The sequence below is a fragment of the Micromys minutus genome, assembly GCF_963924665.1.
Source record: "Micromys minutus genome assembly, chromosome: 4".
NCBI lineage: Eukaryota > Metazoa > Chordata > Mammalia > Rodentia > Muridae > Micromys > Micromys minutus.
The window spans coordinates 33,052,993-33,068,619 of NC_137973.1; the positions used below are offsets into that span (position 1 = coordinate 33,052,993).

The following is a 15,627-nucleotide window of genomic DNA, read 5'->3' on the forward strand; positions in this document are numbered from 1 at the left end:
GTTATACACTCTTGCTTTGACAAAGCTCCACGTGTGTCCATTCTAAAGTTATCACTTGAACAGTTTAGTTTTTTTCCCCCCTATGGATAAGGTTAATTATTGGTAAACAACACAATCGCTTCATGACTTCAACTTCAACAGCTCGAGGCAAGAAGGTATAAAAGCTGCAGGCGTTTCAGCTGGAACCACTCAAGCTGAAGAAGGCAGGGTTCTCGGGAGTGTTGGTTCCAACCAGGTAATCGTCCCCGTAGCAGGGGCAGAGGGCTTTCTGTGAGCATCCGTTTTTCTCTACTGCTGCCCAGTGGGTCAGGAACGACAGGCCACAGTTTCATTGCTCTTGCCGGGGAGTTTGTTACAGTAATGCTTGATTGAAATGGTTTATTTCTTACAAAATCATCGGTATTAATTGTTGTGCGCCCTTGGGAGTGCGCGTGCGTGAGGAGTGACGTTAAGGAACAGCTTTGTGGACTCAGTGCTTGCCTTCCATCTTTACATGGGTCCCAGGGATGGAACTCGGGCTGCAAACCCTTTACCCTCCCAGCCCTTTGCTTAGCCCTGGACTGTGTATTTTCTTTCTGCTCTACTGAAAGAGAGTTCGTCGGCTCTGGTGGCCAGCAGTGGTGGGTTCCCGTGGTGGCTGTGAAACTTAGGGAAGGTTTCAGAATCTCAATGGTTGTCAGTTTGTCTGTAAGACTGTCTGTTACTGACACCGCAGTGCAGTCTAACTGTGGAGCTGAGATGTTAGGGCCTCACCGGATGTCAAAAATTCATTTAGAGTAAGGGAAGAAACGCTGACCTCCTTCATCCAGTCAGGCAAATTAGATAGACACTGACTTCCACCATTTGCATTTCAAAGAGTTTCAGGATTTTGACATCCCAGGGTACTTTTGAAAGGACTCATCAGCAAAACCAAATAAATAAATAAGTCAAGGTTCATGTGGTAATTAAAAAAAATAATAACATGTAAATAGAAAAGAAAGGGTGCCCTCTCTGTGAGTGGCATGCCCAAGTGCTTACAGGGCTGCAGGTTACGGTTTCCAGAATCCCCATTTCAGCTGCATCGGCCCTCCTAAGTCATCAATTATTTGAGATTCTATTATTATTATTTTTAATCATAAAGTATTGTTCAATAAGAACTCAATGAATTCCTCATTTATCATAGTTATTTTTTAAAGCCAACCATTGCTTAGAATGGTAATCAGTTAAGAATGGAGGGGTGCGTGGGTGACTGCACTAACCTTGTACCACAGTGGTGGCCGCTGTTTGTCGCAGAAATCCCAGAGATTATAAGGGAGAGCACGCATGGGGCAAAGTGGCTTTTAAAAACCTGAACATCACTTCTGTGAAGAGGCCACCAAGAGATCCAGCGAGACCCAGAGGCAAAGGGGCAGGGACTACTTGTAGGAAGCACAAAGAGGTAGAGTTGGGGTGTCATGTTGGCCCCCTACAAATGTTGTCTGTCTCCCTTCAGAATGGGGAAAACACAGAAATGAGAGAAAAATGCTAACTGAGACACACCATTAGCAACTTCACTGGGAAGTTTAAATATACAAAAAAAAAAAAAAAAAAAAAAAAAAAAAAACTCCCACAAATTATCAAAAAGAAGAGAACCCAACAAAGAGAAAAAAATGTGTGAAGCTATAAACCGATAAATTACAAAAGAAATGTTAAAAAGTATATAATTTTTATTTTTATAACATATAAGTAGATATAAATTATACCACTCATGCTGCACTTCATTGGTAGCTTTTAGGCAGAGGCAAAATTTCCTTTTTAAATTCCAAACTGAGCATACAGCACTTTTTTGACCAACGTAAGCATCATGGGATAGGAGGGCAATGGTCTTGAATTCTAGCAAAGGGGCGGGTAGGCAAGCCTTCCAGAAGACGGTGGGCTTCCTCCGAGATCCAGCAGACCACACAAATTCACACCAACCGGAAGAACAACCAGACAGAGAACCATGGCTGCAAGGATGCTCTCGGCAGCCGGTCTGTGTCTGAGAAGTGGCCCGGCACAAGACAGGGTGATTCATTTTGTTTAAGGCTATACACTGGGACCTAGGAAACTGCCTGCAGGTACTTGTCCCAAACTGCTTGTCTCTGGGAGATGGCTCACTTCATATCTCCTGGCCTGTGTTGGTGTTTTAATGATTTTTTAAAAAAGAGTTTTGATAATGAAAAGAGAGGCTAGCAAAGCTTCTTTCTTTTTTGTTCTTCTCTTTGTTTTAAGTGATGTAAACAAGGCTTAAGAGTCAGATCTAGTTAACAGCTGGTGGCAGGAGTTGATGACTCCCACTCCCTGAGAAACCTAAGCTTTCTTGTCTGTGACTGCGTTTGGGCCATTCGTTTGCCGTCGACGTTAAAAAAAAAAATCTCATTGTTGGAACCACTTTATTTCATTTACTGGACTTTAGAAGGCCTAGCATCACCTGTGAGAAAATGTGCCCAGGTCGCCCTCTGCTGGCTGTCCTGGAGATAACTCGGGACCTCTGGGTAGTTCAGGAACCCTGACTGTTAGGGGCTCTGACACTGGAGTAGAAGGGTTTGCAGTGAAAAAGAAAATCCCATACTGTCACTAATCCTCACATTAAACTTGAGATTGTAAACTTCATTGTAAAATGCTAATCTACCTGAAAATAGTTTGATGTGGTAGCTAAGTTTCAGTATCCTTCTCACTGGTCCAAATTTCAGGTCTAAGAGAATCCAGGAAAAAAAAAAGGGAGGGAAACTGGAACAGGCTCCCGAGGGCCTTGAAATCAAAGCATCGAAGTATCATCTTCATCAAAAGAGGAAGATGGCTTCCAAAGGCCTGCGGCTGCTCTTACTGCTGAGTTGTGTAGCTGGCCCCGAAGTCCTGAGCGGTAAGTTTGGTCAGTAATTGGAAGGCAGCCACAGCAATAAGTACACAGCACACACAGTCCCATCTACTCACCCACTCAGGAATTCCAGAAAAGAATATCAAGATGAGAATGTAAAATCACATGACTGTCAGACAAGAGCCACACTTAAGTCAAGGACTGCAGAATAAAGTTTGTTATGACTGATGCTTGCCTGTTTTGAAGACCCGGACAGGCCTCAGGCTGTCTGTAGCTCATAGCTGGAATCACAATGTCCAGACATGTTTGCACTGTTGCCTTATTTGAGCATATTGCAAAGTCCTGTTGACCAGGGACCAGCAAAGCTAGTTGCAGAGATGGCTACTGTACACTCATAAGCCAAGCATAAGGTTAGGGAGCGTGCCAGGACACCGTGGAATCTGCAGCAGAGAGAGCAGGACGAGGAAAGTTTGAGTGTGCTGAGAAAAATCACTACGGAATATCCAGAATGGAAAGAGATGAAATGTGGGCTCTTCCGATGTAACTGCTCTGCTGAATCTGTGAGTAGAGCAAGGACAGAGGATGACTGTCTTGACAAAAGTCACACTGATGCCCGGCTCCCAGGCTTGGTCATCTCCCATTGTAGCCAATGGCCCCACTGGGAGTTGGAGGTGGCGAGACCTCCAACCAACAAGCATTGCTTGTTTGAACATTAGTTATGTAGTGAGAAGAGGTCAATAAAAGATCCACTGAGCCCTAATGGGGATGAATTAATTCAAGGAAGCATGGAGGGGGGTGGAGAAAGGTGGAGCGCTTGGGGCACTGGCTGAAGGCTGCGGTCCTTCCCTCCACATGGCCTTGTGTGGTACTCACTGCCTCTGACCCCACACCTGCCTTCAGCCATCACTTTTCAGGACCCAGGGGACTCAACCACCATCTCTGCACCCTTCAAGAATGTAGAGAACGTGGGAACCGCCCCCAGTGCCTGCTGTCTTACGCTGTGTCTGTATGTTCCTTGGAGGCTTCCCTGACCTCTGGCTTCCCTTCAGGCTTGACACTGACCCTGGCTGTATTCTGGAAAATGAGATAAGACTCCCCAACCCTTCCCAGGACTTCACTAATTTCTTTGGGTCTCTCCCCAGGAGGAGAATGGAGCCAAAACATATAGCACGGTCCTTCCATGGCTCTTTTCCAGACAGATCTTCCTCCCAGCTGTAGAAAACCTTTTTGTTTATTGCTGCATTCCTGAGAACTGTGCTTAAGACAGATCCCATATATTCTTTGCACAAAAGCTTATGGAAAAAAGTCTAATCTTGCATTTAAAGTCGACGTGGAGAGCTTAGAAACTGCTTTTTTCCCCTTTCAATGGAGGCTGATGGCCAAGATCGTAGCTCTGTTGTCTGCGAAATGGCTCCTTGCCCCGGCCTGGGACTGCCTGGGGCTCAATGAAGAAAAACAGAGAAACATTTAGAGACAATGGAAACTGCATCTGGCTAATATTTTCAGAAACACTCCACCTTCTTATCATAATAACTGTGCTGGTTTCTCACAGCTATAATTCTAGCTCAGCCTGGTGCTGCATACCTGGAATCCTGGCCTCTCAGAGCAATGCGTATGACTTCAGAGCTCTGACCTGCCTGGGCTACACAGAGTTCAAGGCCAGTCTTGGAAGCTTAAACGGGCTCTGTCACAGGTTTAAAAAAGAAAAGAAAGAACTAATAATTTTTTAAAAAGCATAAGGCTAGTCTGTAAAGGAAAAAAAAAAACATAGGGCTAGCCTGTGTCTACAACTCTGTGGCCAGAGCCTTCCACCATGCACCAGACCAATCCCCAGTATCACACAAGAAAGCTCTAGTTCTCACCAGCTGTCATTTATTCAACAGTTACTATGTGCTGAGCAGTGTTCTAACCACTGTGTTCGCATTAGGTATGCATTATCCCATTAGCTCCCTCAAGCAACCCTGTGCGAAAAGTGTGTGTTAGTTCATTATGTAGACAGGAAGCCAGAGTTGTACAAGGTCAGGAGAGTAGAAAGACCACCAGAAGTGGAGAGCCCGAGTGCTAGGACCTGTCCCTTCTTGTCACCCATGGGCAGCAATGAAGAGCCTTGCCACCTTTGGCAGAGATGAGAAAGATCCTAGGCTGCTGAGAACGCAGCGTCTCCTCACAGGGTCCCACTCCACTCCTGTTTTGTGGCCTCAGTAGGTTTCCTTGTCTGCACCTCGAGTACCCATCCCCATCTGTCTGAGACAGTCTGGCTATTAAGGAGAGCAGCGTGAATAAATAGGAGTGACTTGCAGGTTTTTGATTTTGTTTTTTAAACATAGCTTGAACATGACTGAGCCGGAGGGAGCCCCAACTCGGAGCCACACCGTCTAAGTCATAGCTTTTTCTTCTTTGCTGTGGGAGTGTGGGGCGCAACAACTTCTTTCTGCCTTGTTTCCTCCTGTTGATTATACCAAGGACTACTTAATGGGGGTGAGGGTGGGTTCTAGAGTATTAGTAACAACTGCCCAGAGCAGAATCTGGTACCAAGGCATGCTGGGTAAACGTGTGGCTCAGGAGGAGGCACAACAGCGTCTGCCCTCAGTTGGAAGCATTTCTAATTGTTCCCACCAGGGGGCGCATGTCGGTAGCTGCAATAATGCACAGCTAAGGCGAGAAAGAACAATGGAGAAAAACAGGGGAGGAAAGAACTGAGGAGGAGGGGTAAAGGGGGCGCACAAAGGCACGGAGAAAAGCGAAAGAGACAGGCTAATTGAAAAGGCAGAACACCATCCTATGGGCTGAGATCTTGGGTTGAATAAAAAGAAGAAATTGAGTTTGAGTGTCAGTATCTGTGGTTGCTGACTGGAGTCAGAACATAACCACCCCGACGGCGTGTTCCTGCTGCCTCGCCCGCCATTCCTGCTGCAAACCAAACAAACCCCTGTCTCCTCCAGCTGCGTTTGTCAGGTATCTGGTCACAGCAAAGAGAAAAGGATAATCAATATTATCAGGATTATTAGGGATTATCTTTCACTCACAGATCCAATCACACACGCAGTGGATCTAAATCTGTAAGAAGCACCGTGTTCCACCTCAGCTGGGGCTGGTGCCTGAGAGTATGCTGAGAAAGCACCTCTGTACTAAGGAGCTGGCAGCAAGTGTGTGTGCCTAGCATGCCTGAAGTCCTGGCTTTGACCTCCCACGGCTTTGTAAAACCGAGATGATGGCAATGCCTGTAATCTCATCTCAGCATGAGGACAGCGCGGGCAGGAGAGTCAGAAGTTCAAAGTCATCCTCAGCTACTTTGTGAGTTCAAGGCCAGTCTGAGCTGCATGAAATCTTGTGGTGGGGGGAAGAAGAGGGGAGAGCAGAGAGAGAGATGGAGGGGGATCTGGGGGGAGGGATGGAGAAAGAGAGAAGGGAGAAGAAAGAAGGAAGAAAGTGAGAGATATAGAGATAGGTAGGTAGATAGATAGATGACAGACAGACAGACAGACAGACAGACAGACAGACCCTGGAGATTTACAGGCACAGAAGAAACAGAACAAAGAGTGGGCTGCAGTGAACAAGTGCCCTACAGCCATCTGACTAGGAAGAGATTAACACACTTAAACAGATCTGGTCTGTGGAAGAGCTTTGCACTGGCCTAGAGTGTGGGTGTGCAGACGTCATCATGGGGCTTGAACTGCCAGCCTGGTAGCCCCTTGGCCACCAGTCCCTCTTCACCCCTCCTCGACTCTTCTTTATACGTCTCCAACTCCAGCAGCAGAGGCATTTGCCAGCTGACCAGTAAGAAACTGGAGCCTTTCTGAGTCACAGTCTCCTTTGCCACAAAGCCTCTCTCATTCCTGTTGGCTGTGCTGGTCTTACAGATCCCTTAGAGGCAAAGCAAAATTAGGGGCTTGCTATTTCCGCACACGCCCGACACAATCCCTGCCCCCCCCCCCGCCCCCTGCCTCTGCCCAGCCCTCTAAAATATAAAAGTCTCCTCTCCTCACAATTGATGCACAACCCACCCATGGTCACCTTCTAGCTAAGTGGCCATTTATCCCCCCACCCTTTCCAAAATGGCTCTTTCTCCTCATAATGGCCCCAACTCCCAGTTTATGTCTCTCGGCTGTGTCGTTCTGCCAGTTAGTTATGTGAGTGTGTCCACTGTAGTTACATAACCTGATCTAGTGAAATGACGGCTATTGATTAGCACTGAGGCCAGAGCACACAGAGCCAAAACTCCAATGGCCCCAAGACCTCCTTCATTCCTTCTCTGACAGCTGGGCCACGGCAATATTTAGGTTTCTTTAAATTCCTGTTGGTTCAGAGTGTTCTGTCATCCCAGAAAGTTTGATGCCCCCTTTCCCAGTAAATAGCCACCCTGGGAAAAGGTCCTTTGATGAAAGCTGGGAGATGAGTAATAGTAAAGTTTTTGGCTTTATTTTGTACTGTCTGTCTCTGTCTCCCTCTCCCCTTCTCTCACCCCCCTCTCCCTGTCTGTACCTCTATCTCTCTGTTTCTCTCTGTCTCTGCCAACCCCTTTGTGCGTGTATGTTCTGAGATGAATCTCATATAGCCCAGGCTGTCCTCAAACTCACAATGTAGCCAAGGATAGCTTTCAATTCCTGATTCTTCTATGTCACAATCTGAATTAGGATCACAGACATGAACAGTGCTAGGAATCAAACCCAGGGCTCTGTGTGTGCAAGGCAGGCATTCTTCTGTCAGCTTACCGGGACCCTCAGCTCTACACAGCACACATTTTCACAGCTCAGCAGGGTCCTTCCAAAGGAGACTCTTCCCTTTATTCGAGGTGTTCTAGATCCAAAAACTGTCCTGTCGTGGCCCTGACAGTTTTTTTTTTTTTTTTTGTTGTTGTTTGTTTTTGCCATCACAATCTGTAACTGCCCTTTGTTTCTGTACAGATGTCTTAAGACCCAGCTGTGCTTCAGGATGGTTTTACTATAGGTCCCACTGTTATGGGTACTTCCGGAAGCTCAGGAACTGGTCTCATGCTGAGGTAAGACCTTTGGGCTCTTGGTCTTTTAGAGAAAGGGGCCAGCTAGAGCCTCAGATCATATTTAACATACATTTAAGAGTTCTTCCTGGGCATTCAGGAGAAGCCTCATGGTTGAAGAGGGATGCGCTCCGCCCCTTCAGTTTTGTGGTTATTGATGATGTGGGTACTGTATTTAGACCTTCAGTAGGCTGCACGGACACAGAGTGAGTAGAGGGTAACCACGACTTCCAGAAAGCTTAAATAAGCAGATCAAAGGAGCAGGAAGAGGTAAGGTTCTCAAGCAAAGAATAACAGAATTCCCCTATGAGACTTGCCAGAGAGAGGGGGGGGGGTGTACAAACATCTAAAACAGGTCTCCAGGGTGCCAGGTGAAATGCAAAGTAGAAAAAGAGGTGGCCTCACTTGACCCAACCCATACACGCCTGAATTTTATTATTTCCAGCTATGCTAACAATATACAAATATCCAGTCCAAGTAAGTGAAGGATAGATATTGCTGTAGCTCTAGCTTGTGACTGATGTATACGTATAGATACAATGTAATATGTCACAAATATGACCGGATAATACATATAGAGATAATGCAGCATGTTACTATTGTGACTAGTTTATAAACATAGATACAATGTTGCATGTTACAAATATGACTGGTTGGTACATATAGACACCATGTGGTATGATTCAGGTCCATATCAGTCTCAAGACTCCGGTCCATGACTCAAAACAAGGGTGAAGAACCCACCAGGTGAGAACTAATGAGTTCACCGGCTGTGTTCTTGGACCTCCAGGACTGTGAGAGGGCCTGGGGGAGTGTGTCTAGGATCTTAGCTCTTGGGAGCTGAGGCAGGGTGGTCATAAGTCCTTTGAGGCCAGCCTTGGCTACAGAGGGATGCTTTTCCTCATCATACAAGAGACATGTGAGAGGATGCATGGTTGTGACCTCAAAGCAGAAAATGTCATTGCAGTATAAGCAAAAATGATCTCCTTTTGATTAGGCCGTGAGAAGTAGCAGAGATAATTCAGGGAACAAAATGTCTTGAGTGGGGTTCTCAATAACTAGGGGTGGAGGGATAGAGAGAGTGGGAGAAAAGAGCGAGACAGAAAGAGCAAGATGACAAGGGGGAGATTGAGAGACATTGGATTCCGCAATTAGGAGGAAATGGTGCTTCAGAGAGATGAAGTGACTTGTGAAGGTCACTGGGACCCTTTGATCCTAAATTTCCTGCAAGCTCCCGCTTCTGAGAGCCAACGTTGTGGCTTTCTGTCTTCCATGGTGATAGAAACCCCAGTTTCTGAAGTTGGGGGATAGATCCATCCTGCTTGGCACACCAGGGCTCCAAGGAGAGAGCTGTATGCTCCTGGCATCATTAATGTGACCTCTCCTTGCAGCTGGAATGTCAGTCGTATGGAAATGCATCCCATCTGGCATCTGTCTTGAATCAAAAGGAAGCCAGCGTCATATCAAAGTACATAACTGGCTATCAGAGAAACGTACCTGTGTGGATCGGCCTGCATGACCCACAGAAGGTAACCCCAGGTCTGGCTCACAGAGCCTCTTGGGAAATCCAGGATGATAACCTATTCATGAGAAGTGGCCTCCTGGCCTGCAAACAGGACAAAATGAATTGCCCCTCAGCCAAGCGCCTCCAATGATAAAAGCCAAGCTGAAGGTCAGGGACCCCATTAAACAGCTCCATTTTGTGGAACTTTTAATTGTGGTCTTCCTGGATCATTCAAACACAAACTTACCAATTATCTAAGGTTCCCTCAACAAAGAGAAAGACAGAGAGGAGAGAGAAAGGATGCAAGTCTAGATTCTAGAAGGTTCAGATTAACTCACTGTCATTAATGGTCTTGATTAAAGGGAAACACGTTTAGCTGACCTTTTCCTTAGATTCTTTTTTCATTGTTCTTGACTCTTTCTTCTGGATCCTTGTTATCCTCTTCATCAGCTCATTACATGTATGTATATGCATATATATACATTTATATGCATATATACATGCAAATTCATAAATATATAAAACTGTCATTCAGTTATTTGCTTTAAATGGTGCTTATTTGACTCTAACAGTTTTTACTTTTAAAATATTTTTCCATTTTTATTTTCTATGTATGTGTGTGTGCCTGCATGTACGTATGTGCCTGGTACCTGGGGCAGCCTGAAGAAGGCATCAGGTGCCCTAGAACTGGGGTTAACACAGTTGAGAGCTGCCACTGGTCCCAGTAAGAGCAACAAGTGCTTCTAACAGCTGAGTTGTCTCTCCCGCTCCTCCATTTTGAGACCGAGTCTCACTATGTAGCTTTGCCTGACCCGAAACTCCCTGTACGGAGCAGGCTGGCCTCAAACACGCAGACATGCTCCTGCTTCTGTCTCCCCAGTGCTAGGATTAATGGTCTGTGCCACAGCACCTGGCCAGATTTTTTTCAATTTTATCTATTTACTTTGTTGTCAACCAAAACTCTGCATTCAGAGGCCAACTATATATTTCCATCTGTTTCTCTCAGAAATTTTTGTACGTTGATCTTTTATTTTACAAGTGTGACTGAAGACAGGAAAACTAAAATGATATGATTTGACTTAGGTTATCAACAGTTTTGTTTGTACAATGAATACTATCTTGAACTATAGAGAAATTGTCCTTGTGCCTGGCCAGTGAGGACGTAAGTCTGCACAGGTGGACAGTGTCTGGAAAGTACTTTGTCAGATGGCATTGATAACCACAAAACAGCGTCATCCTTTGACCCGTTCGTTCTGCTGTTTGGAATATATCATAAGAAGATAACTTTGAGAACACAAAGTGACAACAAAATTAGACCTAGAAGTGTTTTTCATAGTAATTGGAAATGAGAGAGAATACTGGTTGCCCATAGGAGATCGTTAAAGGTAGACCTTGGCACATTGTTATGCTAAAGGAGGGCTTAGAAAGCAACATGAAGGATGAGTAGCATTTTAAATAGTACAGTATTTTTAGCACATGGATAACCATATTTCCTTCAGAAGTAAATATGCTAAAACAGTAGTGATGTTTCCCTCCGTCACCGAATTGGGGAGCGGCTTTCCTGATCGTGGTTCTTCATATGCTTCCATGACACCCCATTTCACTGGGCTGAGGGAGGAGCAGCATGGGTGTGGGCAGGTGAAGCTGGCTGAGCTGCACATTCCCTGTTTCCTGTTGTTGCAGAAGCAGCTGTGGCAGTGGATTGATGGGTCTACAAACCGGTACAGACCCTGGAATTCCAGGACAAAGAGTGAAGCCAGGCACTGCGCTGAGATGAACCCCAAGGATAGTAAGTTCCCTGTACACCTTCCCCCTCTGCAAGCTGCACCTCAACGCTTTAACCTATTAGGAGTAGATGGGGTGTCCTTGTCCTCCTTCCCAACCCCCCTTTTACCCACCAACACCACCTTACAGGACAGTGACCACAGTCTGTCAACCCTGGTTTCTCTGTATCCACTCCACAGTCTTTGCAGAATCGATATACCAGTAAAGGAACCTTTTAACAGCAATGAAGGGAGGCATGAGGGGACACACTATGACAAAGACCATTGCGGGTAAAAAGCTGAAGAAGAGAATCTCATGGGCCGGCAAATCCCACACTGCTGCTGTGAAAGTCAAGTTAGCCAGAACACAGGCAAGCCAATAGGCACAAGCTACTAAAACAAGGCTGCCTACCCACGCTGAAGGGAAACTGAACAGTTAATGCTATCCAAACCCACAATGAGCCATCCTAGGAAGCAATGAGAAACCTACCAGCAAAGAAAATGTGGGCACTTGACTTTCAGTGTGGTAGTAACTAGGTTAGAAGAGAGACTTAAAGCCCTAAAGATCAACATTTCAAAAGAACACATTCCAGGGACTCTCAGGCCTATGGTATGAAACACTCCATATCTACCTTTTAGCCCAACCAGCTTTGGGGAGGAGGTTGACCAGATGGTTCCCTAAGTCCCTCTTATCCTCATGGTCCAGGGCTTCTCCAGTCTTTTCTTGTCAGCAGAGTTCCACACCGAAGGGGCCATGGCCAGTCTGTGAGAACTGGGAGCCTTCATCTTTTTAGTTCATTCCTTCAATCGTGTTTCACTCTGGCTCTCAGCAGTCAGAACACAGGTTGGAGACACAAAACCACTCAAAGATGGGGGCTAAGGAGAACGTGCATGAAAATGTGTGGGCTTGATGTGCAGGCATGAAGACGTGGGTTTGAATCCCAGAACCCACATAAAGATGGATAAGGTAGTGTGTGTGTGTGTGTGTGTGTGTGTGTGTGTGTGTGTGTGTGTGTGTCTGTGTCTGTGTGTGTCTGTGTGTGTGTAATCCCAGCATTTCTACAGGAAGACAGGAGGTGGAGATGCTTGAAGATCAGCCACACACATGAAGTGAGGGCTGGGGAGAAAGCTATTAGATAATTAAAAAAAAAAAAAAAACAGAGAAAGGAATGAGGCTAGTGAAAAGCTGGGGACAGGTGGGTGTAAAGGAAAAAGCTTCACAAGTCTCACCAGAGTCATTTTATATCTGTGAATAAATTTTACCTATGTACAACCATACAGCCATGCATGAGCTATGCTCTCTGTTGCAGGACCCATTCCTGTTTCCTTTCTTTTTAGGAAGAACTCCCCGGTATTTTGCTCCTTGTGTCCCTCTGTCATCCCTTGGAACTCTCCACTCTACACCATAATCTAACTGTTTTGAGATGAACTATTTTACTTTGAGAGTTTATATTTAAATAGGCCTGTAATCACAATGCTTAGAAGGCAGAGGCAGGAGGTGCACCAAGTTCGAGGCTAGCCTGGACTACAGAGTGAGGTCAAGTCTAGCCTGGACTACAGAGTGAGTTCAAGGCTAGTCCAGGCAATGTAATAAAACCTTATTTTATAATAAAAAGTAAGACAAGAGCTGAGACTATAGCTCAGCAGTAGAGCACTTGCCTAACTTATGTGAGGGCCTGGGTTCGACCTTCAGTGCTGCAAGAAAAAATAAGAAAGAGAGAAGAAAAGTTATATTCAGCCTGGCTTGGGGTCAAGGGCAGGAGCTCCGCCCTGAATGGCCTTGTAGAAATACAGCATCTTCGTCTTACTGAGCTATCTGACCTGGTGAAGACTTCTTCCTTCTCTGTGCCTCAGGGAGAGAGAAGAATCTCTACCATCTTAATATTCTCCCAATGCCTTCATGTGCAGGCTGAGCTCACTGCCCAGGTTTGCCCTCACCCCCCAGTCCCAGCCCATTCCCCCTCTGGTGTTGTAGGAGGAAGGCAAGTAGTAAGAGGTTAGAATGGATACCTGCCTGTGGGAAAGCTGCTCTTGGTCACCTGGACCTGTTCTTCCAGACCTTTGTTGGGTTCAGCAGATGTCCCAAAGGACTCTATACAGCAACATGTCAAGTCAGATCAACCTGAGTTCCAGACTAATCTTATGGAGACATTTTCTCAGTTGAGGCCCCTCCTCTCTGATGACTCTAGCACAGCTGTTCTCAACCTTCCTAATGCTGTGGTCCTTCAATAGGTTCCTCATGGTGTGGTGTCCCTCCAACCATAAAATTATTTTGTTGCTACTTCATAACTAATTTTGCTACTGTTATGAATTGTAATGTGAATGTCTGTGTTTTCTGATGGTCTTAGGTGACTCCCGTGAAAGGGTCATTCATGACTCACAGGTTGAGAACTGCCTTTACTTGCCTAGTTGACACAAAACTAGTTGGTACAGTAGTTATCCAGCACCCACATCAGGCAGGTCACAACCTCCTGTAACTCCAGCTCCAAGCATTGATGACCTCCTCTGGCTTACATAGGCCCCACACATGTGTGCACTCAGACACACACACACACACACACACACACACACACACACACAGAGTCCCACACATGTGTGCACTCACACACATGCACTCACACACACACACAGAGGAACCCACACATGTGTGCACACAGACACACACACACATGCATGTAAACACATCTATAAATAAAAATAAAAAATAAAACTTCAAAAAAAACCCTTATAAACTAAACACCACACACATAGGGGAAGCCTTTGCTGCTTCCTCCTGAGGGGTAACTGAGTGCAGTGTCTACACTCTGCAGTATGTGAGTAAAGTCTTGTTTGTGTTAGTCAGGGGTCTCCGGAGAACAAGAAACGGGATGGAGGTGGGGGAAGGTGCTGGAAATTACTGCAGGAGTTGATGTGGAAAGACTGAGTCCAAAGTGATCAGAGGCAGCATTTCTGGCTCAGGAGACCTTTTGTCCACCATATTAGATGAGGCCCACCCACGTGGGTAGAGTGATCTGCTTCCTTACTCAATGTCTGTTGATTTGAGTGTCAACAATATGTACAAAATGCCTGCAGAGCACCATCTAGACTGGTAGGCAGCTAGACATCTGGACTAAACAATACCATGTCCTGCCCATGTTGACATATGAAATTACCACCAGTGGCCCTTGTCCAGGACTCCAAGAAAAACACAGACAGTTCTGGTAAACTCAGTACTGAGCTAGCTTGGTTTAAAATGTCTGTTTGTTTTCTTACAGAATTTTTAACTTGGAACAAAAATGGGTGCACCAAGCTCCAGCACTTCCTGTGCAAGTACAGGCCATAGAGCAAGAACCGAGCGTCTACCAGCCTCGTACAAACTCTTTCCACTTCCCTCTCCCCTGGAGGCTGATCTAACCACTATCCCAGAGAGTAAACTCAGCAGCAAACATTGATGAGGCCTCCAGTGCACTGACTACCAAGCCCTGCTTAGCCTGGCGGAACAGTGGCTTCCGGTCTCTGTGTTCACTCTACAGTCCTTTCTGGCACTCCTCTTCCCTCATATTGTCTCAAAGAATGCTAGAAGTGTGCTTTCTTGACCACTGTGTCTCTGTCAGACCAGTAAAGTTTTGGAGCCGAGAAACAGCCATGAGTGAGCTTCTGTCCCTTCCAGCCTCCGTAACCTCTGACCTCCCTCTCTCAATCCACACACATGTCCACTGACTTCTTGTTGTTCCTCTGTTTGCCATGGAATGTTCATCAGTCAAGTTCCTGCCTGTCTGAAATGGATCCCTGTCTCCTGTGTCCCTCACAGCACTTAGTTTGAGCAGAAGAGATAATGGTGTGCCTGTCAAGCTCAGAGCAAGGTTGAGTGAGTGGATGACGTTTAATTATGAGTTCTTCTGGGCCTGTGGTGGGAGTTGACACCCATCACAGATGGTACAGAGGACTGATCTGGAGACCCTGGGGTTTGTCTCTTCTCTGCTACTAACAAGCTCAGTGGCTTTGCTCAGTTCCCTGTGTTCAGAGTTTGGGATTCCTTATATCATGCTTGCTTCAATACTAAGGAGGTAGCCCAACCATAAAACATATGTATCTGCATCCCCATCCCCTAGGTCAGGAGTCTTGCATGGCAGTAAAAGTAAATAGGACTTGCTGGCTGTTAAGAAGGGCTACTTTAGTGTGAGCATAACCATGTCTGTCAGAAGGGAAAATGCCTAAGAGGAAAGTCTTTGTGGCCTGGCCATGCAGTCAGATTAGGTGGATGGTCACATGCTTTGTCCTTGTGACATGGCCAAGCACTGAACACAGTTTGCTGCCCCGATCTGAGCAGCCAACTGAGAGCTGCCTTAAGGGAAACTGAAGAAAGGCTTGGTGAGGAAAGAGGTAATGAATGGAGCCCTTCCTTTTGTTCTCGAAGAGGAAAGCATCAACAATAATGTATTGCTCTACTGAGGCCTGTCAACCACTGAATAAACTGTAATGGTGAGATTTCAGAGGAGGTCACAGGCGGATACAGAAGGTCATTTTCATTGAAATGCCAAACACCCAGTCCAAAGAGAGATCTGGATAG

At 45.9% G+C, this 15,627-nt stretch overlaps 1 protein-coding gene across 1 annotated transcript; it reads left to right on the forward strand.

The window, feature by feature from the left end:
* Positions 1-2,793: 2,793 nt before the first annotated feature.
* On the forward strand, positions 2,794-14,420 carry REG4 (regenerating family member 4; the record flags this gene model as incomplete). The annotated part of the gene is made up of 5 exons (XM_080916245.1): positions 2,794-2,860; positions 7,720-7,814; positions 9,203-9,340; positions 10,999-11,104; positions 14,333-14,420. The coding sequence occupies 5 exons, from the start codon at positions 2,794-2,796 to the stop codon at positions 14,398-14,400; spliced, it is 474 nt and encodes a 157-aa protein (XP_080772371.1). The 3' UTR covers positions 14,401-14,420.
* Positions 14,421-15,627: the final 1,207 nt, after the last annotated feature.